At 29.6% G+C, this 27,664-nt stretch overlaps 1 protein-coding gene and 1 long non-coding RNA gene across 5 annotated transcripts in view; one reads left to right on the top strand and one right to left on the bottom strand.

Moving 5' to 3' along the window:
• The window catches only part of LOC107447262 (uncharacterized), a 163,909-nt gene extending 158,352 nt beyond the window's left edge, over positions 1 to 5,557 (top strand). For all 4 annotated transcript variants that reach the window (XR_011636880.1, XR_011636881.1, XR_002376562.3 and 1 more), the window contains one exon: positions 5,284 to 5,557. This is a non-coding gene — a long non-coding RNA (uncharacterized lncRNA). The remainder of the gene's footprint in view (positions 1 to 5,283) is intronic.
• LOC107447261 (translocase of outer membrane 70) lies at positions 517 to 24,105 on the bottom strand. The gene is made up of 11 exons (XM_016062136.3): positions 23,817 to 24,105; positions 18,165 to 18,338; positions 17,259 to 17,385; positions 14,459 to 14,568; positions 14,179 to 14,309; positions 10,992 to 11,196; positions 9,131 to 9,265; positions 8,267 to 8,491; positions 6,896 to 6,993; positions 5,601 to 5,723; positions 517 to 3,837 (listed from the first exon to the last, which is right to left on the bottom strand). Exons 1-11 carry the CDS (start codon positions 24,060 to 24,062, stop codon positions 3,690 to 3,692), a joined length of 1,722 nt encoding a protein of 573 aa, XP_015917622.1. The 5' UTR covers positions 24,063 to 24,105; the 3' UTR covers positions 517 to 3,689.
• Positions 24,106 to 27,664: the final 3,559 nt, after the last annotated feature.

Below are 27,664 nucleotides of genomic sequence, written 5' to 3'. Positions count from 1 at the left end.
CCCCCCCCCCCCCCGCTGGATCCGCCACTGATTACAGAAAATGAATAATGATAACTTTTTAACATCTATATGCTACTCACCTTACAATATTTCAATCAAGTAATGATTAATATCGTAGGGGTTTTTGTTTTGCATGACTTAAATGCTTCTAAAGTTTCAATATAATTCCCTAAGTAGTTCTTAAGAAATGTGAAAAAATGAGTTAGTATAAAATAGTTTCCATTATTTTGTCCAACTCTTGTATGTCATGTGAGCAAGGATTTACACATAGAGTACATGATTCGTTATTCGGAGCAAGAGTTACTCTACTTTATTGATCTGTTTGAAAACCAGGGGGAAATTTAAAATAATCTTGTGTAACTATAATTTGTGGCATGGCAGCCGTGGGCAACAATTCTTTCAATTATTTTTAACAATTTTCATATTTTTCCTAACTAATTCATACATGCTCAAGGTTTCTTTACAAATTTAGTTTGTTGAAATTTTGAATGCCCTCAGTTTTAATGACACAGAAAATAAACAAATATTTAAGTTTTTATTGTGCTATAAGACACAAATACATATTTTAATAGGCTTCACTAGAAACAGTGTTAAGAAATTTAATTGTAATAAAAAATACTTGAATGAAAATACATATATTAACAATGCAAATAACTGTATTTAAGTACAAGAATTATAGCTACAACAAAAGCAGAAGAAAAAAAAATCGATATATTCTTTTAAGAATGTCTATTATTAAAAAAATATTTGTAGTAATACTTGTATGAATATTCTCTGATGCAAACAACAATATCCAGTATTATTTATAGTGATGCTAAATATTATTTACTAGATTTTAAGTACAAACATATCTACAAAGTTCATATCATGTACATGCTGAGACTACAGGCATTTCTTATAAATATGATACATATTTATTAATACTAAGACTCACAAGGCAAAATTCTGGACTTTATAACATGGCAGGGAAAAAAGTTGGCCAATAAAATTTTATAAAATAGTTTTTAAATCTAAAAAGACATTTTTAAATTTAAAAACTATTAGTACTTTCTATAAAGTCAAGTGTTTTTATCTGTTTAATACAAGATACAAAAAAAAAATATATATAAAAATTAAATTTCTTGGTTGAATTGAGTCTTTGATTTATTATAAAATACTGACAAAATTATATTACAAGGGTTTCATTATGTTGTAAGAATAGAAAGATTAGAGTAAAAAACAATGAGAGTAAAAAATGTTCTTTATTGTAGACTGTTCTTATTTTTGAATATTTATACATATCTCAAACACTTGATCTGAACTCAGATTCAATGTGAATAAATATTACACGTGAAAAGCACTGAAACTGGAAGAAAAAGATTTTTTATTCTTTGTTTCATGTTGAATATTTGGATAGCTCAACTTTTTCATTTATCTTATCTTTAGTCAGCTCAGCGCAAATTTTTGTGTACTCTAAGCTTCAAATAATGGATTACAAAATGGATAATTTAGTGCTTAAGTTATTTTCCCAATATTTGACTTCACTAGAGTATTAAGTATATAAGGTATATATAAGGTAAGGTAAGGTAAGGTATTTCACTAGAGTATATAAGGTATTTTTGTTGTATTCATGCTTTTATAAAATATATAAATAAATTTAAAAAAATTCTTATAGTTACTAAACAAGAATTAGTTAATTTTTTTTTACATTTAATGTATTAACTATTTTGTTATTGTAAAAAAGTCAATACTTAAATTAATCAGCAATTCTTTTTTCTGTTATAAGATATTAGGTAGTGTTACATCAGAACAATAAGCATGAAATAACTTCCCCACAAGTCATGTAGTGCGGCAACAACAAAAAAACGGTCCACTCTGAATAACTTATGATCTAATGATCATATCTTCACGTTCTAGGAAACTTCCTAATAGTTCAATGCTAATTAATTAGAGCAAACCATATTTTAACTTACCAAACTAGACAGAAAAACATACCGTTTTTGACGGATTCGGATTTCTGACCAACAAAATATAATGTAGCTGCAATCTGGGAAAGATGGTAACCCTTAACGCTAATTTAACTTTTTACATATTTTGTTGTATTACGAGAAATTTTAAAGTGAATTGAAAATTTTTTGCACACAGTTGTAAAATTCGTTTATCCAAAGATAATTCCATGCAAAAAATAAATTTCAGTAAAAATTTATTATTTTTCCTTATTTTATAAAATAATAGTCGAAAAGAATTTTGATTCGTAAGGTATACAATCATTTGCATCATTTTAAAGTATGTAATTTTATATAGGTTGGTCGAAAGTTCCTGTGAGAAACAGAATTTTAAAAAAGTCAAATACTTAAAATTCGATTTCTCAAGAACTATTCGACTGATTTTGCTACATAAAATTACATTCTTAAAAATTATGCAAAAAATTGTATACTTTATTACAATTAATAATTTTTTTGGCCAATCTTAAATATAAATATTTACTAAATGTTATCTTTTGCATAGAATTATGTTTGGATAAACGAATTTTATAATTGTGCTAAAAAAAATTTCGATTCGCTTTAAAAGTACTCAAGATATGGTGAGATACGCTAGAGGCCATTAAGGGGTCCAAACTCAGGTTCACTCCCGAGATTGCGGCTACCGCCTATATTTCGAAGGTCAGACATCCGCGAATAAAATGTTTGTTTATTTACAGATAGCATGTTTTTGTGTCTGATTTCATAACTTAAAGTATCATCTGCACTTATTAATTAGCTTATTTGAGCTATTAAGATTGAGTTCTAGAACATGAAAATCCAAAAATTAGATCAAAAGTTATTCATTGTAGTCAGCCAAATTGAATAGATTTTTATTCGTATTTAATACCTTTTGTCTCCCTTTCAACTATCAAATGTTAGATGAGACCATGAAGGGAGGCTTGCTAATAGGTTTGATGATATAAGTAATAAACTTTAGTTTTAAAATTCCAAATGAATTCCTTTCCAACTTCCATTAAAGTGATATTTAATTTGCATAAATTCAATTTAAGGCTAATAAACAAATATTTACATGTTGTATTTTTAAAAAATAGAATATATTAAGAATGCAGTTTTTACAAGAAATTCTTCACATAAATCTTTGGATCTTATCACAAAAGATGGCTTTTCCATCAACAGTAGAATGCCAATTTTCTTTTAAATATAACTTTGATTAAAATGTGCTGCAAATTAGTAATTCTATTGTACATAATACCAAAAAAATTATCCACTAAAGTGGATAATAATATTAAGCTGTTAAATAGCAGTAATGAAGAAAAGTAATTTAAACTATGCATGAGCAAAATGAGCTCTAACAGACAAATATTAGGAACGTTGGAATGAAAATTGTAATTATTAAATGTTATTATACAATAAGAAAAAACATATCACAATAAACAGTAAAGCGAACATTTAATTTCCTTTCATTTTACAACACAATTCATAGTTTGACACCATTTTTAACAATAATTCAACTAAATTATTGCTTTGAATTTAGGACAGGAACTAATCACAAAATATTAAATCAAAATGTAACAGCACTATATTACAACTGCTTTCTTTTCCAGTGCAAAGTTGGCTAAAATCTTGATGTACAATATAAAGAAAAATTCGTATTTGATTGAAAAATAAACTAGTATTATTTTGTACACCTATAAATTTGTTCATTACTTTAATGTATGATGTAATTTAGCCTGCATTAAATCCAAAACTCTCAGCTGTTTTAGCCTGAGCTTTTGCTGCCAACAATAGTGAATACAAATGAGCAAGTTCAGTTTCAGTATGTGCAACTTCAACAGCCTTCTCAAAGAGTTCTAAACCTTTCTTTATATTTCCCCTGAAAATATAATTAATAAAATTTGTTTTATTATAGTTAACAGTACCAATGTAAATTGTAAATAAGATCATATTAATTGTTTATATTTGTAGATTGCCAGTCCAAAAAGTAGATTGCCAGTCCAATAGGATTCAGCTTTTTATAGACAATAAATCTAAATAGAGCAGAGCGCCAATTATATCTGGTGCGGATTGTTTGGGAGTTTCGCAAAGAGATCGAAAAGCAAAACCAAGTGACTGAATTTTTTAAAAATCAGTGACTGAATGCTATTATGTATAAACTTTTATGAAGTATGTTATATGTTTAAAATATATACATTTAAAAATTATTTTTGGCATTTTCACCTTACTTTTAGGGTTTCTTTTTTTTCCGAATTAACTGTAGTGACCTTGCTAGCAGATTCCGTGGATAATCGAGATTCTACTGTATTTGTTGCAAGGAATTAATTGTACACTTAACATTTGAAATTCAATGGGTAAGACAAAAGCTTAATACAAAGGAGCATTTTATATGAATTATGCAAAATGAGGATAGATCTTATGCTTGAGGATTAAAGACTTCAACACGATCGGACACTTAATTCAACCTTGTGAAGAAGCTAAGCTTGATATCTTTGACTCAGAATTTTTTTCTGGAGAATAGATGATGAATTGTGTAAATCTTTTAAGAAATACTTTTAGAGCTTACATAATTTTAATGAGAAAAAAAAACTAAGCAATAAAATTTATTGATTCAAACTAGATTATCTGGTTATAAAAGCAAATTGTAATTATGTATTTTTAAAACAGGAATCTTTCATATTTGTTTTTGTAAAATACAACTTAATGATAAAAAGATATAAGAATGAGCATAGACTTCCATAGACATTATTAATAATGTCAATGGAAGTCTATGTTTTTGTACATTAATTATAACAATTAAAAATTTGAAACAAAACGTTTATTTCACAGGAAAAGAGAGTTAGTTTAGCTTTATTCTTATTTAGCACAAAGTTAAATGTAAAAAATCCTTAATTATGTAGTATAACTGGCATTTCTTTGTTTAACTTTACTAAAAGCCTTTACTTGTCAGAAAGATATGTCTGCCAAAAGTAAATCTTAATTATTCATCGTTTTTACCTATAATTAGTTATAACCTCACCTTATTATTTATAGTTTAATATTTTTGTTTCTGAAATTAATAAAATTTAGCTAGACAGAAGAATTCTAAATTTCATTAACATCCTCAAATGAAATCATATTTTTTTTTAAATATGCTTTGACTTATTAATTGCAGATTTAAAAAAAAAATTGACTTTTTCCTAATCATGCGTTCACTCAAAAACTCTCAATTTCTTCTACTAGAGAAAATTTTTTTAAACTTCGTAATAAACTATCAATAGCCTGATTTAAGACATGCTACAAAAGGATTTTATAAATGTTGTAATTTGTAAATTTTGTCTTTCAGAGTGACATACAACCCAGTCACCACGAACTATCAAAGTCAACATGGAACAAGTATTCAGAAAAGACAGGTGGCAGCGAGGGTGCCTTTTAAAAATATAAATATTCATCACAAATGTTCCAACATTATTGGATTATAAAACCGGTATGGAAAAAAAAATTGTTTAAGAAACTAAAATATATAAGCATGTTTTTAATGTTACAATTATAAGATCTTTCTTTTGGACAACAAAGATTAAAATATTGTTATTTAATGTAAATAAATAAAACCTTTTAAATTGCTTAATAAAAAATTTCAGCAGGATAATGCACAAAAATTACCTTTGGACTTCAACAGATCCTAATGTTTCATAGCCAAATTGACATTTATCATCCATTTCAATAGCTTTGTTGAAAAGAACAAGAGCTTTATCAACATCTTCTTTCCACTGAAGGGCTAGAATACTAAAACAATAAACAAATAGAAATTAAGATATTGAACATAATAGGGTATCTAATGACTCTAATTGACACTGAAAATACATTTGACATGACGATAATTTTGAATATACAAATTTTATGTTCCTCTGTCAGTTGGATGGGGGAAAAAGTCAAAAGATTAATACATTAACATACATCACAAAACTTTGCTTGACAAACCAGAAAATTCTAATTATCACTAATTTATTTAAATAAAAATATTTTATTGGTAAATAAAAACTATACCAAAACAATTTACTTAGTCCAGTGACATTAATGTGACTGATACCTACTTTTGAAGTTATCTTGAAGTAACCAATCACAGTAGGCAAGTGGCAGCATATTGCAGTGTATGTAGATAAAGGGTGAAACGGTGTCCAAAGGGATGGGAAAACATTGTAATTACTGATGCAGAAGCAAAATGATTTATCGAGCATCCAAAAGAGCATGATGATTAGCTTTCAGGCAAGGGAAGAAGCATTTCTGAAATGGCTAATTTTGTAAACTGTTCGCCTGCTGCCATGGTAAAAGTATACCCTGTATGCATCAACATGCGTACACATCTGTCCTTGACAACCATGTCCTCCCACATAACGTATATGTTAATTACTTTTCCTCAGGATGATGGCAACTTACAGCAGGACAATGTGATGTGCATGCATATCACAATATACAAGTGTGCTTCAAAGAGCATCAGAATGAAATTACTGTACTTCCCTGGCCACTTAACTCCCCAGACTTAAACCTGACTGAGCATTTATGGGATCACTTCAATCAGATTGCTTGCAACATGGATCCTCAACCGTGTAACCTAACGCAGCTGGCCACAGCACTGGCTCAACATTCACTGAACACCTTTAAAAGCCTAATTGACTAACTGCAAATTCCCCAGCAGTCTGCTTTGCCAAAAGTGGTTATTCCGGCTTCTGACACATGATCACATTAATATGACTGGATGGTACATAACTTTATTAATTTTAAAGTTACTTTCCTTAAAAGATAAAATTTTCTAAGATCCTAGTAAAAAAAATCTTAATAAATAAAAAGGAACTAACTTTTTTGAAAGACATTTCTAAAAAAAAAGTAAGTATTGAAAATAACAAAGGGTTAAAAGCCATGGTATCTAAGAATTTAAAAAAGAATAAGCAAATAATTACCCTTGGTGCACAAACACATTAGGGTCATTAGGATCCAGTTCTCCAGCTTTTTTAAAATATTTCTCTGCTTTTTCATATTCACCACATTCAATCAAAACCTAGTGAATAATTCATAATGTTACTTGCATCAATTTCCTATCATTAAAAATATAACAATGTATTTTTAAGCACTACCTATATGAAAACCTTAAAAATCTACTAAATATATTTCTACTAAATCTAGTAGAATCTACTAAATACACTGACTCTACCCCTATAATATTAGAAGTCCATGTATGTAGTAAAGGTTTTTCTAGAAGGTTACAAAAAAAGCTATTTTCCACTCATTTAAAAAACTATTTATCTGAGTGAAAAAGCTAAAATAATATGCAGATAATACAGGCTATACCTAGAGTCACATATGACATGAAATTGTGGGACATGCTGGGCAATTTTATATTCCTATTGAAAAATTTGCTTTTCGTTGCTATGAATAAAAACAATTTTAAATAAATGAAACAATTTGTATTCATAACAAATAAGTAAAAATACTAATAAAAAATTTACTTTTAAATTAAGAGTAGAAAAACTACTTAAATGTATTTGAGCCAGCAAGTGATAATTTTGCCAAAACTTGCTTTTACTGGACTATGATGATTAGTTGTTTTATCTTGTTAATTTTTTAGCGAATGTAACAGAAAAACTATAATGGCTAAAAAGAGTAAGATAATTTAACAACCAATAATTTTAATTTCCTTAAAGCTTTCAATAAAAGTAATTGTTGTTAAAGTGCTGACTTAAAAATTAGAATCTTCAACATTTGCCATTGTTAAATAAATACCAAAACAGCAAACCTAACAATTTCTCATATTATGCAAACAGTACCTTTAAATACAACAAATACTTTTAAAGCTTATTAAATTATAGTTTGGGTACAAAAATAATGAAAAGCATTTCTGTCTAGACTATTTCAGATTAATTTTTTAAACCATTTAATTTGTTCAGATATTCAATTTTAACAGTTTTGGTAAGAAATGTTAAGTATTTTAATAAAAATATTTTTATTAAAAAAAGTATTTAGCATTATTAATACATTTTATCAGAACTTTAATCAGAAAATATGAAATAAAATCGGATTTAAATAAAAACATGATTATTTTTAGAATAGTAGTACAAATTAACTTAAAGAGTAATTGAAAGTTTTTTTGTTTATAACAGCTGTAAAGAAGTAAAATTAGTTATGAAAAAAAATTATATTAATATATTCAGCTTCTCTAATCCCTGTAGTTTGTTTAATATTATTTCAAATTATAAAAATGAACCTTTCAAATGAAAAAAAAACAATGATACTTTTTAACATCATAAGAGAGAAAGTAGATTTCATTATTCTACCTGAGCATAGAGGAAGTAGCTTTCAGAACAGAGAGGAAAATTTTTCTCAATTTCATCAAAACCTTTGAAAGCAGATGCTTTTTGATTTTCATCATTGAATTGAATTCCGCAACGGTACTGTATATAACATTTTTGTGCTCTTGCAGATGGGAAATTAGGGTTCAGAGAACAACTCTTTTCCATGTCTTTCAAACACTCCTGAATTCGTTCCATAAGCACATATACCTACAATTAATTTAAAAAATATATACATATTAACAAATCTAGGTAACAATTTGATGGAAGTAATTAATTGTTAAAAAGAATATTTGTATTGAGTTACAATTCTTTCAAGTTAAATAAAATTAGAATATCGTAAATATTATTTACATATCACCATTAATTCTAAGTTGCATATTTTTACATGTTTATTACACAAATTTTCGAGGTCATGACAAAATATTCCTTGAGTAGAATTTTCCAAAATGCATTTCTCTGATAAAACTATGCCTGTAGAATCCACATACAAACAAAAGAAATGTATTATAAATAATTATCTTAGCTATAAATGTGTCTAATATCTAAATCCATTTAAGTAGAAAAACAAATTGTGTCATAAGTTTTAGTGCTATTATACCAAACAATTAAATGCACTAATTTAAAACAATACTGAAGATTACTGACATGGCTTTAAAAATTAAAAACGAACAAGAAACCTGCTTTAAAAGCAAATTTCTCGATAAAAAAAATGCATACAAATAAAAAAGTTCAATAAAAATAATAATTATTTAATAATGGTGATGGCAGCAAGGGAAAACAATAGATTTAAATACAAAACAAATAATAAATGGGAAAAGTAAAACGGATTAAAAAAAAGACACATACTTGTCCTCTATGTAAGTAAATATCAGCATTATTTGGATCTAATTGGATAGCTTTGTTAAAATCTTCTAAGGCTTCCTCCATTTGTTCTTGTTGAACTTTTAAAGAGCCTACTTTAATAAGGCAGTTTACTCTCACCTAGAAAAATAAATAATTAATAAAGAATTAAACAAATGACATGCATACAAACCGGAGTTATGATTTTTATAGTAAAACAAACACAGCTTAAACTTTACATTTGGAATTTCAGAAATAGTTTGCACAAAACTATTTAATAATCTTTAACCTACTTAATAAAAAATATGAGATTTAATCAAATGTAAGATATAAAATTAAAAATACATAAAAGATAAAATGAAATGTCTAATTAGAATTCAGGTTTGACAAAGTGTTGGATACAATAAAAAAAAAACTGCAGTAAAATCTACGGTTTTTATGGTGAAATTTACCAATTAATTTTTAAGTATTGTATTAAAATTTCTGTGATACTTAATACTTTCTCAGTAAACCAGTAGGGCTTTTTGAAGCAGAAAAGTCACGAACTAAGGAAACGTAAAAAGCTGGAATTAATGCTTAGAGCAGGGGTTGCCAAACTTTCTTGATCATCGACCCCTACATAATTTTTCGAAATCTCCATCGACCCCCATAAAAGTAATTTTCTGTTAATTAAAATAAAACTCTATTAGATACTGTGTTTGTACATTTATTTTATGATTTTGAACATTTATTAAAGTAATAGTACATAGTGTAACAATAGTTTTATGAAAAATATATTAATGTTGAAATATAAATACCTTAATATTTATGAAATAATAAGTAATTATAAGTAAGTAGAAATAATAAGTAAAGTAACTACGGATTTATTGCTTCTTAATCAATGACATGGGTGTGCCTGGTGTTTTTTTTTCTGCAAGGTTCGTTATATTGGGTTCAAAATTGGTCAATTTTAATCTTAAATCCCCTCGAAACTCCACATTTAATTTATTTCTGTTCTTAGTTAAGATTGAATTTACGTGACTGAAACCGGCTTCAACCATATAGGAACTTGGAAATGCTATCATAAATGGCTGAGCTATTTCGTAAAGTCTTACATATTTTTGCATTATATTTATATTTGTCCAAAATTTGCTTATTGTTAAATTTTTAAAAAGCGTCTTTGCTTCAAATCCCTATAATAATTCAGCAAGCTCATCTTGCAGGTTGATGTCCACGTTTTCAATTTGAGCAGAAAATGGCACAATAATCCAACTAGGGATGTCAATGTTTTCCAAATCAACAAAACGCAGTTTAAAATCGTCGCTCACTTTTTGAAGATTACCTGTATCTATTTCCATGTCTTCTTTTATTTCTAATTGTCACATATCTGAAAAATACTGATAATCCTTCGACCAATCGACCCCCTGGTTCAGATCGACCCCATCTTATGTAAATAGACCCCTGGGGTCTATATAGACCACTTTGGCGACCTCTGGCTTAGAGGGTCAAATGATAGAAATCATAGGTTTTAAGATTCTGTCCTAAGATGTTTTAACTATCAGTATGATAAAAAAAAAATCTTATATCTCTTACTAACTCTTATATATATAAAAAAAACTCATATCCCTAACTAGGTTCTGTAGTAAATGACAATGTCAATTAAAAAAATTAGGGAATCACTAAACTACTGTTCTATAATGTATTTGCATCTATTTTTTTAAAATCTATATTGAAGATCTAAATTTATAGATTACCTTTAAATATAAACTTTTAAATCGTAATAATAACATAAGCTACTTTAAAACTAAGCAAAATACGAAGAAAAACAATCTTATAAATAGTAACTGAAAATAGACATTTTGTGAAAGTTAAAACAGAAACATCATACCTTTACATCAACACTTTCTAAAGCAAGTAGTTGGTTTAAATCACTTAAAGAATCACTGATTTGACCTTGAAGAAGTTTGAAAGTACCCCTAACTAATAATGCTTCAGCCATATCTGGACCTTTCCTCTCAATTTCAACATCACAGCATGGCATAATTTCTTCAAATTTTTCTTCAGCAAAATGATGAATGACTAGTCTAAAACCACTAGAAAAACAACCGCTTAATTCAGTACTTTCATAAGCTATACACTATAAAATTGAATTCTTATCTCAAAATCATTATCTTTTAACCATTCTTTCAAGTGCATGATTTGAAGGTTTGAGACACTTTTTTCTTTAAAATAGTGATTTAAATTAAATAGAATATGTTTCATAATTTATATAGAATATGCTTCATGCAAAAGAATATGTTTCATAACAAATCACTATTTAACTGTACTTAGATGTTACCAAAGAAAAACTCGGAATTTCATCTAGATACATAGATAGTTTTGTGAACTTTTGTTTACTACAATCTAAATTTCTTTGTATTTTGATCCAAAATAGCAATTTTGTATTTAAATTGTGAAAAAAAAATATGCAAGCAAAATATTTAACAAAAAACTGATTTTAGTTTTCAAAAATACAAAGGATGTTACATTATTTTATACCAACATTATTTTAAACTGTCCAAAACTAGAAAATAAATTACGAAACATTTTTTATTGAAAATATTTATCGCAGAGAGAGAGGATTATTGGGCTTTTTTTATTGCAGAATCAAAATCGTATTCTTATAAAATTACAACAAATAGCATTTATATTAAACAGCAATTTTAAAACTTTAGATTTGGGTATAAAAAAAATACCACTAAGACTAAAGAAAAGCCAAAATCAACACACATTTTCTTAATTGGCTATATACCCATGATGTGCAAACAGAAAAATTTCGACTTTTCAAAATGCACTGGCATTGGCAAATTTCAGAGAAATGCTGTGCTTTAATAAACAAAAAAAAATAAGTACAGTCAAAGCTAATAAAAAAATAATAAAGGGTGAAAAAACTATTCAAGTTATGCAGTAAAATAATCAAACGTAAATAGAAAAGTAAAAAACTGAGATTACAAAAAAAAAAAATGCAAGCTATCAACATAAAAACTTACTTAAGAACTATTTGTTTTTAATATTTAATACCAAAATTCTTAGTATCTCATATGACTATATATATATCATAAAAAAGGTGCACTATAATAAAAAGCCAATAGAAGAAAATAGTTATAGAAAATATCACATATAATAATAGAATAAAAAATTATTATATGTTCAATTAAAAAAAAATTATGCATAGTTTTTTTCCTCTTTCGTTAACAAAGCTTATTATTTAAAATTCATAACGGATATGTTTGTTATTATTAAAAGTATCTTGCAAGAAAGATATCAATGGCAGAGTTTTGTCGCAGATAGCTCGAAAAAATTCTGCGACAGGCGGAATATCTTATTCGATTGCATAAAAACTGTAGCTTGCAGAGAGAAATGGATTGCAGATTTCCAGGGGTAGCAGCAAAGTTTTTTAAAATTTTAGGGTAATTTTAGGAACTTTTTTCAAAAAATTTTAGGCAAATTTTAGGGGTAATATATGATTTTGCTAGGATAAAAACAGATCACACGGTAGTTTATTACATAACAGAAGATTATTACAATTCATCCACACATATCATAAATAATTGCAAGCCATAAAATAAAGCTCTGAAATTTATTAAGTCAAGAATGAAATCTCTAAAGTGTAAAAATGAAATTTCAACTTTACATATTACCTATCAGAAATTAAGTGCATAATTCAGGAACAGGCAAAAGTGAGAATAAATCAAGAGAAAAAATAAATTAACACCAACTTGGATTNAACTACTTGTTTTTAATATTTAATACCAAAATTCTTAGTACTTCATATGACTATATATATATCATAAAAAATGTGCACTATAATAAAAAGCCAATAGAAGAAAATAGTTATAGAGAATATCACATATAATAGAATAAAAAATCATTATATGTTCAATTAAAAAAAAATTAAGCATAGTTTTTTCCCTCTTTTGTTAACACAGCTTATTATTTAAAATTCATAACGGATATGTTTGTTATTATTAAAATTATCTTGCAAGAAAGATATTAGTGGCAGAGTTTTGTAGCAGATAGCTCAAAAAAATTCTGCGATGGGCGGAATATCTTATTCGATTGCATAAAAACTGTAGCTTGTAGAGAGAAATGGATTGTAGATTTGAAATGAGAGACACAAAAGTATCTCTGATCCATTTAGAGAACCCTTGCAACAGGAAATTGAAAAAATTTGTTCTTAAGTATAATTATTTTACAGTGCTCTTACTCAAATTTCTGTGACCATGGACCAACGGACCACCGTTAATTTCCAACCAGTAATATTTAAAGCTCCTTGATAGGACAAAGAAACGAAGAGGCTCTATATCTGACTGTATTAATGTTTGGATCAAGTATTGCATTTAGACAAATATCCATTATCAGATAGACATGTTTTGCAAATGCAATGAAAATGTCGATTGTGTTTTAACAAAACTGTACATTAGCATATAATATTGAGCAAGAAATCTTTTGAAGAATTATCTTAAATAACTTTTAGTGAAATATCAGATTATTAAATTGACAGTTGTAAATAGTGATATATGATTTAAAAAGAGATAAATTGCATCCTGTAAGAAAATAGCTTATGGTAGTCAATTGAAGATGTATCAGGTATTTAGAAATTTGTTTTTATATAGTTTAACTTAATTTTCTAAATAAGAATTGCTGAGAAAACTAACAAATCTGTACTAATCATATCAACAAATAGAGATTCAAAAATTGAACTTTTTTAGTGCTGCAGCTACAAATTTAACATGCACACTGTAAAATGGGACATATGCACCAAAATCAAAAATTAATAATTTAATTTAGAAACTTTTTTAGTTAAATATGCTAGTTTTTGCTGCCAAATAGTATCGAACAAAAGATCAAGAAACTTAAAACTTAAGCATGAAAATTTATTATTTCATTTATTTTCAAATTAATCATATAAATAATAATATTTACATGAATTCTTAATGAATAACTATCATCAGTTGGGAAACAATGCAAAACGTTAATTATCAAATATTTTAATATAACTTGTTCATTTTTTAAATTCTGATTAAAAAAATTACCTCAATTCAGATGGATTTCTTTCCTTCATCTGCTTTTTATATTCCTCTACAGATTTCATAATAGGATCTTCACTAAATGAAATAAAGTAATGACGTATAAAATGCTTGGATGGCAGGCGTGGAATTCTTTTCTGAAACACAAAATTAGATCATTATTTTAGCACAGCAAAATAAAACTGTCATTAATAACAAATTAAAAGTAATTAATAATTTTGAAATCCTAGAAAAAAAAATTTATGCACACATTTCTTAAAATATCTTAAAACACAATGTTACTTACACTGAAAGTTTCTTTTGCTTCAATTTTACTCAAATCCTTTAGAACTTTATCAGTAAGCTTTAAATATGCTTCAGTTCTAAATGCATCAAACATGCACAGAGCAGTTACATCTGAAAAGATTTAAATTATGCTTAATTGAACAAATAAGTCAAAAATTTAATTTAATTTAACATATAAAACAGAATAAATAAAAATAAAACAAAAAAAGATTCAATTTATGATGATTTAAAAAAAAATTATAAATAACTCAGAATGATAAAAAAAAAAAAAAAAAAAACTAAANAAAAAAATAGACTTAAAATGTAGTAGGACTGGACCTGAAGGTCTAAAAAATTCACTGGAATATCTGAATTTTTTTTATATTAAACAGCTTGAATCCATGATCAAGTAAAAAAAGCTTGAGCAGTTTCATGCTCAAGCTTTTTTGTTTTATAGTGATAACTAAAATGAAATCAGACCTGTTTGATAGAACTAATAATAAAACCAGATTTGAGAAGAGTGATTCAATATTGAGGCATAGAGAAGTCATGTAAATTGAAATATATACATTTTATGATTTAAAAAAAAGTGCAGTTATATACACATGAAATATTGACATGGGAGAATAATTTGTAAAAAAAATTATCCAACTCATTAGGCTTATTTCATTTTTTTTTTTATATAAAATTTATTATTTGGGCAGATTTATCATCAACAATAACCAAATCTTTACAATTCATATTAATTTTACAACAAAAAATCTTCAATTCTCGAGTGCTATTAAAGCTTAGCCATTTTTAATTAGATAATGTCATAGAATTTTCGGAACTGATTTGTCATGTATCTACACCTGATGTGTGAATTGTTTGCTTGCCAATCACTTTTGGCTCATTTTTTTTCTTGGGCCTCTAACATCACATTCCAAAACTGGAATAAAATATTGCAACCCAGTTAAATTCAAAATTCAGTTGTATTATGTTAATTTTTTAACACAAAACATGCATTCGCCATGCACAAAACTGCAGATCTATATCAAATGCTAGCCTCAAACAATTGTTTTGTGTCTGCATAAAATGTGTATCTTATTTCATTTCTTCAAGATACCTTGAAATTATACCAATGAAACTATATAAAGCTTTGTTTTAGCAAGTGTACAATAAAAAAATTAACTCTATGGACATAATAAATCTTTTCACATATAACAAGTTTACTTCTTAACACACACTCAACTTGCCAGCCATTCAAATTCAAAACAAAATTCTTCTAATTAAAATAAGTCTTGCACTTGCAACACTTCAAGCGATTCGTACTGTTTATCACTTTGAGCAGATTATGCGCATCACTTCAAAAGTAATTTGAATATTCTTTATTTATCTGCGTAATGTAGATAGATTGTAAAGAAAAAAACCTGGAAACTTTAAAAAAACATCAGTGTGGTGGATTTCTGGGAAAACTTATAACTGGCTATTGAGCTTACTGTAATAACAGATTACTATTTTGCGCATCACTCCAAACTCTACTCTAACACTCAAGATTATTACAGTACACAACATTGCCAATGTTGGTATGAAAAATTTTGAAAAATGAGTGCTAACGCATAACAAATCTTAGCCAAACCTTTATGTACATGGTATCTGCTACATTCTAAATTTTCAAATTTATGACTTTCCATGGCTAATTCCATGAACTTTTCATGACTTAACGAAGTTATTATTTTCTCCGACAAAAACAGAATAATAAATTTAAAAAGCATAATTAAAATTATAGGTATAACCAAAATTGTTATACTCTACATCTTCATATTTATTGATTTTAAAAAAAAAAAACAGAGTAAAGAAAGAGTTGAAGCAATAAAATAGCTGAGTGAATATTTTTTTTTTTTCTGCAGAATTATATTCTAAATATACTTTTCCTGTTCATCAGAAAGGAAAGAAATACTCCTGATTTTTCTGTTCTCATTTCGGAGTAAAAAAAGTTTGCCAATGGCTGGCTTGCTTCAGCTAGAATTTTAAATTGATAAAATAAAAAGAATAATAATAATTCTGAAATCACAGAAATGTAAAAGATACTTCATTCTAGAAATAAAGTTTTTTTCCTTCATTTTCTTGAAAGAACACCATAGTTTTTAAAGAGCATGATAAAAATCTTTTCATATTTTAATAAAATATGATTTTGAGTGTTGATTTTGCTACAAATTCAGATATTCGAAACACCGTAAAATTGGGGAGAGGGAGTTAAATTCTCTTTTAAAAATTAGATTTTTCAGTGACCTAAATCCATGACTTTTCATGATTTTTCTTTTAAAAAAATAGTTAAAATCATGACATTTCATGACTTTCCAGGTGCGCGGATACCCTGTATGTAAGACACTCTCCTTACATTTTATAAAGAAATTCAATTTCTTCAAAACACTTCCACTTATTACATTAATTTTGCTAAATGCAATATAGTCTAATACAAAGCTATGTTTGTCAAGACAGGACACAGATTTATGTACGCAAAGAAGAAATTTATTGTGTGGCCTTTCCTCACAGCACAAAAAGTCCAGTTTTTATAATATATTTTGCAGAATTTTTTAAAGATACAAAAGAATTTTCAACAATTTTCTTAAAAAGGAAAAAAATTAAAATACTAAACAACTAAAATTCTTTACATTTTGCTCTTCAATCATACAAACAAGTTATGCTCAATTATTATGCTTTTTATAATTGTGCATAAAAATATATATTCAAAAACTAAAATGTTATTATCATAATTAAAAACAAACCTTTACATTACAGGAAAAATAGGAAATACTTATTTGTAATACAGAAAACATTACCCTCTAAACATTTGTGGAGTTGGGCAGTAGTTTCGTATGCTTTAGCTCTCCTATATAAAGCCTTTAAGTATGTTTTATTATGCTCTAAGGCTTTTGTAGTATCATTTATAACTGCTTCAAAGTTTTTCTAAAATGTAGGGAAAACAAATATTAGAAAGTTTTAATAAAAATAAATTTTGTATAAAAAAATTGCAGTAAAAACAGATAAGTAATATATAACATTAAAAACCAAAAAATACAGAACTTAATCAAACAGCTCAAATAACCAAAATTTTTAAAAATTTACAAAAAAAAATTTTTTTTTGAAAAATAGAATTATTGGATTTTGATATGAATACATAAAATCTAATTATTTTTTGCATTTTAATCAAAATGTTAAAACAAGTAAAATCTGAAATAAAAAGAGATTGTTTGAGCATGACAATATTTTTGATATAAGATTTGCATTAAACGACCCTAAGAGAATTATATTTTTTCTCTCGTTAACATAAAGAACTTTGATTTATCAAATAATATTTTGAAGAGAAATTCAGTAAAATAATTTTAAATGTAAAATGATAAGGAATAAATTTCTGTCATGAATAAATAGTATCTGTTTATAAAAATATTAAGTAACTCAGAAAAAAATTAAAACAAGAAATAATGATTATTATTATATTGAACCACATTTAAACATGCATCAGAATATATTTCAGTCTTAAAGTTTCTAATTATTTTGTGAGTTTTTTATTCATTGCCACTAAATATTTAAATTTTAACAATTAAGAAAAGCATACAACATGCCAACAAAAATTTGATTAACATTTGACAGTCTATTACAATCAACCTGAGCTAAGCAAAAGGGAAAATCAAACATTGATATTACAATAAATTCACATCATTTGTCAAACTTATCAGTCTACTTACTAAATTCTCATATGCAGCTGCTCTATTTTGATAAAATGTAGCTAAATCATCAGAATGGTCAGGTGGACACATTTCAATTGCTGAGGTGTAGCATTCAATTGCTTTATCAAACTGTCCTTCTTTAAATAATTTGTTACCCTTATCTTTAAAAGCTTTTGCTTTCTCATAAGGAGTCTATGAAAATGAAAATAACGAAAATCAATATTTTAAGTAGAACAAATAAAATTATTCATGAGATGTAATCATCCAATTTAAACAAAATCTTACCCTTTTTCTTATATTTCAATTGTTTAGGAATAGACATATTTGTTCAATTGCTATATTAGTCACATTTGTTCAATTGCCGAGTCAACCACAAGAACTTAGACTTGAAGAAATGCCAGTGATTTTCTTGGCACCCTTGTAATAAAGAGCCTGATATTGCTATATTGCGTTAAAGGCTATTTCAAAAACTATTATTATACTTCTTTTAATTTCTTGATTTTAAAGTAAATAAGCTTAAAAACCATATTACCCAACCTATAAGTAAAACCCCCATTTGGTTATGAAACAAATTTCTAGTATGTCAGGTGTAGAAGTCGACCGTTGAAAATACAAAAATTTCTAAAATTAATAAGCATAAAAAAAATTATTACAGCTACAAAATTTTCTCAAGTTAAAAATATTTCGCATTGTTGCATTGTTCTCTCTGGATATGATACATTTGCCCTCCAATAAAGATGCTATGAGACGCCCCCTCCCTGCATTTTTAAATACTGTGAGGTGACCAATTAATCAGGTTAATTTGTCGTTTTATGGCATGTTTTAAAAGTTTTTATTGTGTTATATTTTTTGAAATACTTTTGAATAAATTATTTTACCGTTTCGTATTCTTAATTTTTTATTCCGAGTTCAATTTAAAGCATTGTTTCTAAAAAAAATCCTTTATACATGAAGAAAATATACAATAAAAGGCAAAATAAATTGAATAAAACACAGTAAAAAGAAAATTTTTTTAAAGGGGTTTGTTGATATATTCATACCTAGATTAGCATAATATACACAAATGTGCAAACACCATTTGGAGAAAATTTGTCAACATCACGGAATATTTATAACCTAAGTAAAAAAATTTATTTTTTGAAAAAATCATGAATCCCCTTTTCTACCTAGCAGTCCATATTTTTTGCAGATAAAAAAAAATACAGTCAGTACCGCCTATATGGTCAATTTTCTAAAGTCCCGTCTAACTTAATATAATGTGTAAAGCTCACCGCTTATACGGTCATCCTATTTTTCGAGTTACCGGTTATATGGTCAGTTTCCTTTTTTTTTCTTTTGAAAAAAGATACATTTTAAGACATTTCATTAGACAGGAAACCAAGAAAAATGACCAGTAGGTAAACACATTCCTTCGACCCCCGGAGAGAACTGGAATTTCCCCCTCTATTTCGTCACCCTACCCTCTTTTCACTTTTGCATTCATTGATGACCGTACCCTCTCTTCATTTGACCACTCGCATTCTTTTCCCCGCCCAAGGGCAAAAGATCTTTTGATCGTTTGAAGTTATCTCTCAGAGCTTGAAAAGGAGTTGAAGTTGAGAGAAAAGAACATTTTTATTGGATTACTGAACGAATAACGTATCCATGCTTTCATTATGGCTTCGAAAAGAAAGAATTTAACAATATCGGGGAAAAAATGAATTGGTTGAAAAGTTTAAAAAGTCTAACCTTTCAAAAGCTACTTTCGCCAAAGAAAATTCTATACCGCGAACAACTTTAAACAACATTTTGGCAGTCAAACGTAGATCTCCAGATGTTTTAATTAGCGACCGAGAAAGCAAACGTCAGCATGTGTCACCTTATGAGAATGTGGAGAAGGCTCTTCTGTCATGGATCAAATATGCACGATCACAAAATGCTCCTATATTCTAAAAGAAAAAGCTTTAGAAATAGAGAAGCTTTTAGAGAAGAGAAAGCTTTAGAATCAAATTTTGTTGCAAGCAATGGCTGGATACAGCGATTCAATGCAAGAAATAACCTATTCTTTAAGAAATTGTGCGGAGAAGCTGCTAATTTTGACAACAGTTCTTTAAAAGAATGGAAAGACGTAGTGTTGCGAGATATTCATGAAAGATATGAACCTGCCAACGTGTTCAACGTCGATGAATGTGGACTTTTCTATAGGATCTTACCCGACAGAACCCTTTGCTTCAAAGGAGAAAAATGTATAGGCGGAAATAAAAGTAAGGAACGCTTAACAGCTTTGCTATCTGCAATCATGGATGGTTCGGAGAAAATGATTCCTTTGGTGATTGGAAAATTTCTGAAACCGAGATGCATGAAAAATTGTAAATCTTTCCCCCTTTTGTACAATGCCAATTCCAAAGCATGGATGACCCAAACGATTTGGGAAAAAACTCTCAGAAGGTGGGACCTACATTTTTTAAAGAAAAACAGAAAAGTTGTATTGATTGCTGATAACTGCACTGCTCACTGTCCTGTTGAGGGCTTGAAATCGACTGAGCTCGTATTTTTGCCTCCAAACAGCACATGTGTGTTGCAGCCTCTAGCTCAAGGCATAATTCAAAGCTTCAAGTCTATGTACCTATAGAAAGATTCTTCTACGGGATATGATCACCGCCATAGACAGAAAGGAAGAATTTCACGTTTCAGCTTTGAACGCACTGTTCTATATTGACCAAAGCTGAAACACGGTGTCGTCGAAGACTATTGAAAATTTTTTCCGTCACGTGGGGTTCCACAGTTCTCCAGACTCTTCGGTATCATTAGAGGATTCTGAGGAAGACCTTCCATTAGCTGAATTGGCAGAAATCTTCGAATCCGAGGCTATGCAATGCTGGACGTAAATTTGTATTCCCAAATAGACGTTGATGTCCCCACTAATTGTGAAGCAACTGTGGAAGGCATTGTATCTAATGTCTTAAATCTGAATGCTGAAGGAAGTGACGATGAGGATGATACTGAATGCAATAAAAAGTCTGTATCAACAGCTGATGCTCTTAAGGCTAAAGATGACTTAAGGTGTTTTTTTGCAAATTCAGATGCAGCAGATGAACATTTAAAAACTATCAGGGACTTAGAAAAAGTTGTTTTAACAACCAAGAAGAAGAAACAGACAAGCTTATTAGAATATTTTTTTTTGAACATGTACATATGCTAAGGTAAAGAATTAAATTTCTCTAAAAGTATAAAAATTATTTTTGCATTCTTTCTTATTATGCACCTTAATAATTAATTTTTAAACGTTTTTGAAAGTTGAATTATTTGTTTAAAAAATACATTCTGATTCCAGAATATATTCACGCCATATTAACTATTTGGTCATCGCATATATGGTCACACCGCTTATATTCTGGACCCATGAGCTTATCATATAACCGATACTGACTGTATAAGACAAGTCAAAACCTAGCTATAATACCTTCAAAAAACTGCTCAATTTAAAGAAACGGATATATGTAATAAATCAATATAGAGTTCTATAAAAATTAACTTTTAAAAAATTAGTGACTTTCGAACAGATTTAGTTAAAATTAAGTAGTCATAAAAGGATTGATACTAGTGACAAGAACTAAGACATTGCTTGCAGAAAGTTGTTTAATTGATATTTTGTGTTCGAAGAGAGAAAGTACTTATTTTCTCTAAGTGGGATGTACTGTAACATGCCTCGTTGTCGTGCACCCTGGATAACACTAAATCTGTTATAGCATTCGTCTTGCAATCTATTCATCAATGCAGACATCTCCAATGGCCGCAAAAAGGTGTTCTTTCAAAAGCAAGAACAAAGCTAGTCTCAAAAACTCTTTTTTGGAATGTTGGTGACTTTACACAGAACAAATTTACCGAACTAAAAACCATTATCCACCAGTGGAAACCAGACGTTATTGGTGTTTCAGAGAGTTGGGCTGCTTCAAACTAATTAAAATTTTTATCCTCTTAGCCAATATCAGTCCTATTCTTTATCACGCTCAAGACAATTACCTTCTGGGATAATCATTTTTGTGTAAAACAGCCTCCCCCCCCCCAGAACTCAAAGCTGCTGCTCTTGTCACCATCAATGAAAATTACCCTAGTAACAATTGGGTACATATCTAAACAGAAGGTTTAACTGGGTAAACTACTGGACGAGACCCAGCTGGTGTTTTCTCCAGAATTTTTCAACTTAAAGAGAGTTTAAAAGCCTTAACTCAGATAATTTCGACTGAGAAATTTTTGCCATTTTCCTGGCTCTTTTTATGATCTTAAAGAGACCAGAGGGGAACTTCAACCTCTGAATGATTGTCAAGCAGCAATACACACCACTTCAAATTATGCTCATATCGCCATTGAATTCAATTACAAAACTGCCATTGACACTCTACTATCTACTTGTAAGAAAATAATTCTTCAATGGATTCACAGTGGCGTGTGGGGAAATAAAAACAAACAAAATCTCGCAAAAGAGGCATCCTTCATGGAATCCCCTGAGTCATCCGCTAAGATGAGAAATGGCAAATTCCAAATCAAACAAAAAATTCAAACTACGAAGCAACCTACAATAGAGATCAAGTTGTTGATAAATCTTGGGAGAGCCTTCTAATATCTTGTCTCCCGAAAACGCTTCCTAGAGCCATTGTAGTCTCATCCTTGCCATTGCTCACTGGACATTACTACCTTCTGCCACACTTGCACCGTATTAAACTTGCTGATGGCATTTTATGTAAGGAACATGTAGATATGAATGGCGAGCACCAATGAAACTATTCAAGCTTCAAAGATGCTTGTAGTTCTTATTTCAAGACCCTCTCCACTTCCCGAGATACTTCTTATTTGTATTGGACTGCAAGACAACTCGTGCCAGAAAGAGCAACTGACATAGTTAAATAAAAAAAATTCAAATCTGTTTAAATTTTTCTCGTTTAATTAATTTCTCACGGACCGCTGCCAAATAAAGCCAAAACTTGATTTTTTGGTAAAAGATCTCAAAAATCATTTCATTACATATTAAAGATAAATATATATTGATAATAATATACTGATTAACAGATTTGTAAGCCCGCTTGTTTTATTGTCAAATTATGAAGAATCTCATAACTTTTACAGAAATTTTAGATCATGTACCACCAATGGTTGGTTTTTAACAATGACAATTAAAATAAAACAGCAATAAAGTGCTTGCAACTTTACATCAATTTAATTTAATGGCACACTGCTAGTTTCAATTTTGAGAGTTGAACTTAAAATTATGCCTTTTAAACGATTTATTCACAACTTAAAGTGTTCTTAATATCCATGTATAAATACTGTAAGCCATAAAAAACTCTCATAAGTTAGGCATTAAAAAGGCGATTATTATTTGAATGATGCAACAGCTGATAACACTCTATAGTTGTTTTATTTTCAAGGTGACATTGTTTGGCTAATGCAACTTTTGTGATTCAAACAGCAAGAGTCAATTTTTCGAATGCTGAAAAAAATTAATAATTGAAGTTTTAAAAAAAAAGCTATTAAAATAACTTAACACATGCACATAAATTAATGTATACATGGGTTAACTTATAGAAGAACAGTTGCATCAATCATTAAATTGTATATAAAAATTTATTAAGCACTGACATTAAACTGGTGACTCGTAGATGTACAAAATTATGACATAATAATTTAACAAACCTCAGGAACCTTAGGATTGTCCTTTTTAACAGAATTCGACTTGTTAAAGAGGTTTGGTTTTCTAGTGTTGGTATCATTGTTTTGTTCATAAATATCTTCACAAGACAAATCAGAACCTTCTTGATTTTTTCGTTTCTTAAGATACCAGTACGCAATCCCAAATGCGACTGGTGTTCCTACTCCAATAAGTAAAGCTAATTGCCATTTAGAGAGCTGAGGCACATTACTTTTATTGGCGGCTGCCATATTGTTGACTAAATTGATATCACTTGCCGCTGATGCCAACTAAAATTAAAGATAAAACTTTTTCTGACATTCAATCAAAAAATTATTGCTTATGCTAGCCTCATAATAAAACTTTTATTTTTACATTTCAGATTCCATACACTATTATGAAAATAAAAAGAAAGAAATTTCCAGAATGAATATAAAGAATAAACCATCGACATTCATGGCGCTATTGCTTGGGGAAAGCCTGAATTCCGCACTTCCGATCGTCGTCAGGAGAAATAGAGAACCTGATTGGTGAATTTCTCATGGGAAAATATTTGACCAATTAGGTTCTCATATCTCCTCGATTGAATTCAGAGCCGTGGTAACAGCATGCGATGAGAATGCTCCTTCAGTTGTTCAGAATAAAAATTCGCAATCGCAACGCTCGAATACGCCATAACGAAAGAAGGCCAGTTCCAGGCTTCCTTCTTCTCCTCTGCTTTCCATATTATTTTCCGCATTCAATTGTCAAAAATATTTTCTAAAATTTCTATGTTGCTTTCTTTAACTAGTATGTTTAATGTAGTTTAGAGTTTCATGTAGTTTCCAAACTTAAAAAAAATAAATTTTTATTTGAAAATCAAGATAGAAACTCAAGATAGAAATCAAGATAGAATTTTCTTCTTCTATGACAATCCACATGCTAAAAACATGATAATGTAAGGGTGAGAAGATGCGAAGTGTTTCCATTGAGGCAGAGTTCTGCTTCCGTATCCATTTCAATCACCACTAGATTTGACACACTCTTATCATTGTCAATACTTCACAGACACGAAATCAAAAGCTCATATCACCTGCTCATTTTGTCTCCATAATAACTTTATCGTCAGCTCATAGCATTATATCCCTAACATGATCACTTTGCGGACTTCTCACATCTCTGAAACGATCATTTCATCGACATTTCGTTCCTTTGACATTATCAATTCAATTTTGATTCATACTTTCTAGCTCATTCATTTCAATGACACAGACATAATCATCTTAGCGATCATTTCATCGGCATGGTCAATTCAATTTTGATTTATATTATCTGTTAAACTTCATTTATTAATTATTATTTTCCTTTATTAAGTAAGTTTTTTTTTTATTCCGAGAAACTATTTGAATTTTTTTAATATTTAAAAATTGTCAAACGCAAAACAAAAGGCCAGAACAATATAAATCAAAAAATTATCATGTCAGTGAAATTAGCTATTGATGAAATGATCTTGTTGGTTTAATGAATTGACGGCGAAGTGATTGCAACAATGCAGATAAATAAAGATAGATATATTTTATAAATAATTATTTTTCTCCACTCTTTATTCTTGTACTAAAATCTCAAATAAAAAAAACATAATTTGATTTATTTCATTTCCTTTCATTAATGTAACAGAATTGAATGACTTAAACTTTAATTATGTAATAAACTTATTGGACTAAGAAGTGGAAAGTTGAACAAAATGACGATTTCTTCCTCTAATAATGATAAGGAAAACAAAGCACTATGAATTAAATATTTGAATAGTCACAGATAAAATACTTAGATTTGTATATTCTTCTAGAATTAGTTATAGAGAATTTCCTTCGCTTACCCTTCTAGACTACACAAACACCTGCTTTCTTATCAGTTTCTTTAATTGATTCATTCTCTTACAGATTACTCCTTCATTGTAAACATTAGGATAATCATTTTTAATAAAGTATATTTTCAAAAAAAGAAAAGAAGCATTCCTAACCAGAAAAATACACTTTTAAAAGAGTGAGAGAATTCTGGAAAGGATTTTACGTTAGCAGAGCGAGTGATGAACAAAGGACATGGAAAGGTAGAATTATTGAATAAACGGACATTAAAATGCAGAAAAAAAATTGTATTTTGTTTATTTTCAGTAGAAAAATAATTAAACTGAAATTCCACAACTATCAAGTGCTTTTTAAATCTCTAAGTCTTACATATTGAAAAGAGAAAAATAATGTTAGACATTAGGCAACTATTTAAGTAATAAATTTTAAAACGAAAAATAGCATTAATTTTTGTAACTACAGTCTATATATTTTTTATAACTTAATTGGGGGGTAATGCCTGCCGCCTCCACGTGGTGCCCCCTGGATACCCCTCACTGGGTAACTAAATGGCAGGCAAACATCATGATGAGCGAAAGAAAAACCTTGGATACGGCATCATCCGTCGCGCCGGTTAACAAGGGATGTGTTCAGGAATTAGGCAGAGGTTCCTGTTCGAAAAGTGTAATACAGTCTCCAGTAGCATATGGTAAGCCCTCGGGTGAGCCCAGTGCTAATACCGCTGCTTTGCAGTCTGCTTCGGATGCTGGTGAGGCGTCCAAAGGTTCAGGCCCTTCCTCTGTAGAAGTCTCTGGTCCCCAGAGGCACTCGGGGGACAGTGTGTCTGGTACCATTGGACTGTCCAAGAGCCGGAAGAAGAAGTTAAGAAAAATGAGGGCCATTGCGGCGAGTGGAGGAGCTAAGAGACCTAGGTCTTTTGATGCAACACCCTCTCCCAATGCGCCAACCCAAACTGGAAAGAAGCCCAGGGAGGATGTTGTTCCTGGGAAGAAAGCCCAATCCAGCGGAGTGGTTCCCCCTAGTGGGGATAGCCGAGCTGGAGAGGGGGATCCAACCGGGGGCCTCCAATCTGGGGTCTCTTTTGCCTGTGCAACTGGGTCTACCAGGATTGCTATAGTCCTGGAGGATTTTCCTCCGGACAAGCTTTCTCTGGAAAACTCAAATAAGATCTTGAAGGAAATCTTGGAGCGGACTGACGCCATTCCTGGTGGCGAAAGAATGCCCGAGATCTATAATAACCACCTCCAAAGAGGAGCGCTGGTAATTCAATGTAATGACTTTACTGTTGGGTGGATTAAAGACCACTTTAACAACAAAGCCTTGGGTAACATTAAGCTCAAGGTCATAGGGGCAAACGAGCTTCCCAAGCCCGTGAAGGTTGCCTTTAAAACTAAGGAGCAATTCTCTGACCAGAGCACCTTTTTATGGCGTCTTCAGAGACTAAACCCAGGGTTGAAGTCGATGGGGTGGAGGGTTCTGCAAAGTGCTGTGGGACCTGGCACCTCTAGATGGATCTTTGAGGTGGAGCCTGAAGACGCTGAAGCAATTGCAAGGGCTAACTTTTGCGCACTGACTGGAGTGGATCGTGGAGTTTTTAAAATTATCCACGATCCTAACAGGAAAAAAGCAGTTGAGGCTCCAACAACATCGGACCTCCCTGTAGAACCTGATGTCCAAGAGGACATGGAACAGGAGGAGGAACCTTGGCCGGCAAATTCCCCTGATTCCAAGGTAAGTTCAATTGGGGCTCTTGATTTTTCAGAGCTTGGGTTGGACTCTGGGTCAGACGTAACATTACAACCTGACTCACCAGTTTCCATGCTTGGTATTGATGAAGCAATGGAGCTGATAAAGGAAGATCTTTCTTCCAAAAAATAACCAGGATAGGAGCCATTCTGGTTTCATTCATACTGCTAACCAATGGCTACAATCAAGGTTGGTCAAATCAATCTCCATCATAGCATTGCTGCCTCAAGCCTTATGGCCAAAAGGTTGAATGATGGAGAACT

Source organism: Parasteatoda tepidariorum, chromosome 5 (genome assembly GCF_043381705.1).
Source record: "Parasteatoda tepidariorum isolate YZ-2023 chromosome 5, CAS_Ptep_4.0, whole genome shotgun sequence".
In the NCBI taxonomy this organism is placed as follows: domain Eukaryota; kingdom Metazoa; phylum Arthropoda; class Arachnida; order Araneae; family Theridiidae; genus Parasteatoda; species Parasteatoda tepidariorum.
Note: the sequence above shows the minus strand (reverse complement) of the source record. Positions and strands in the feature narration are given on the sequence as shown.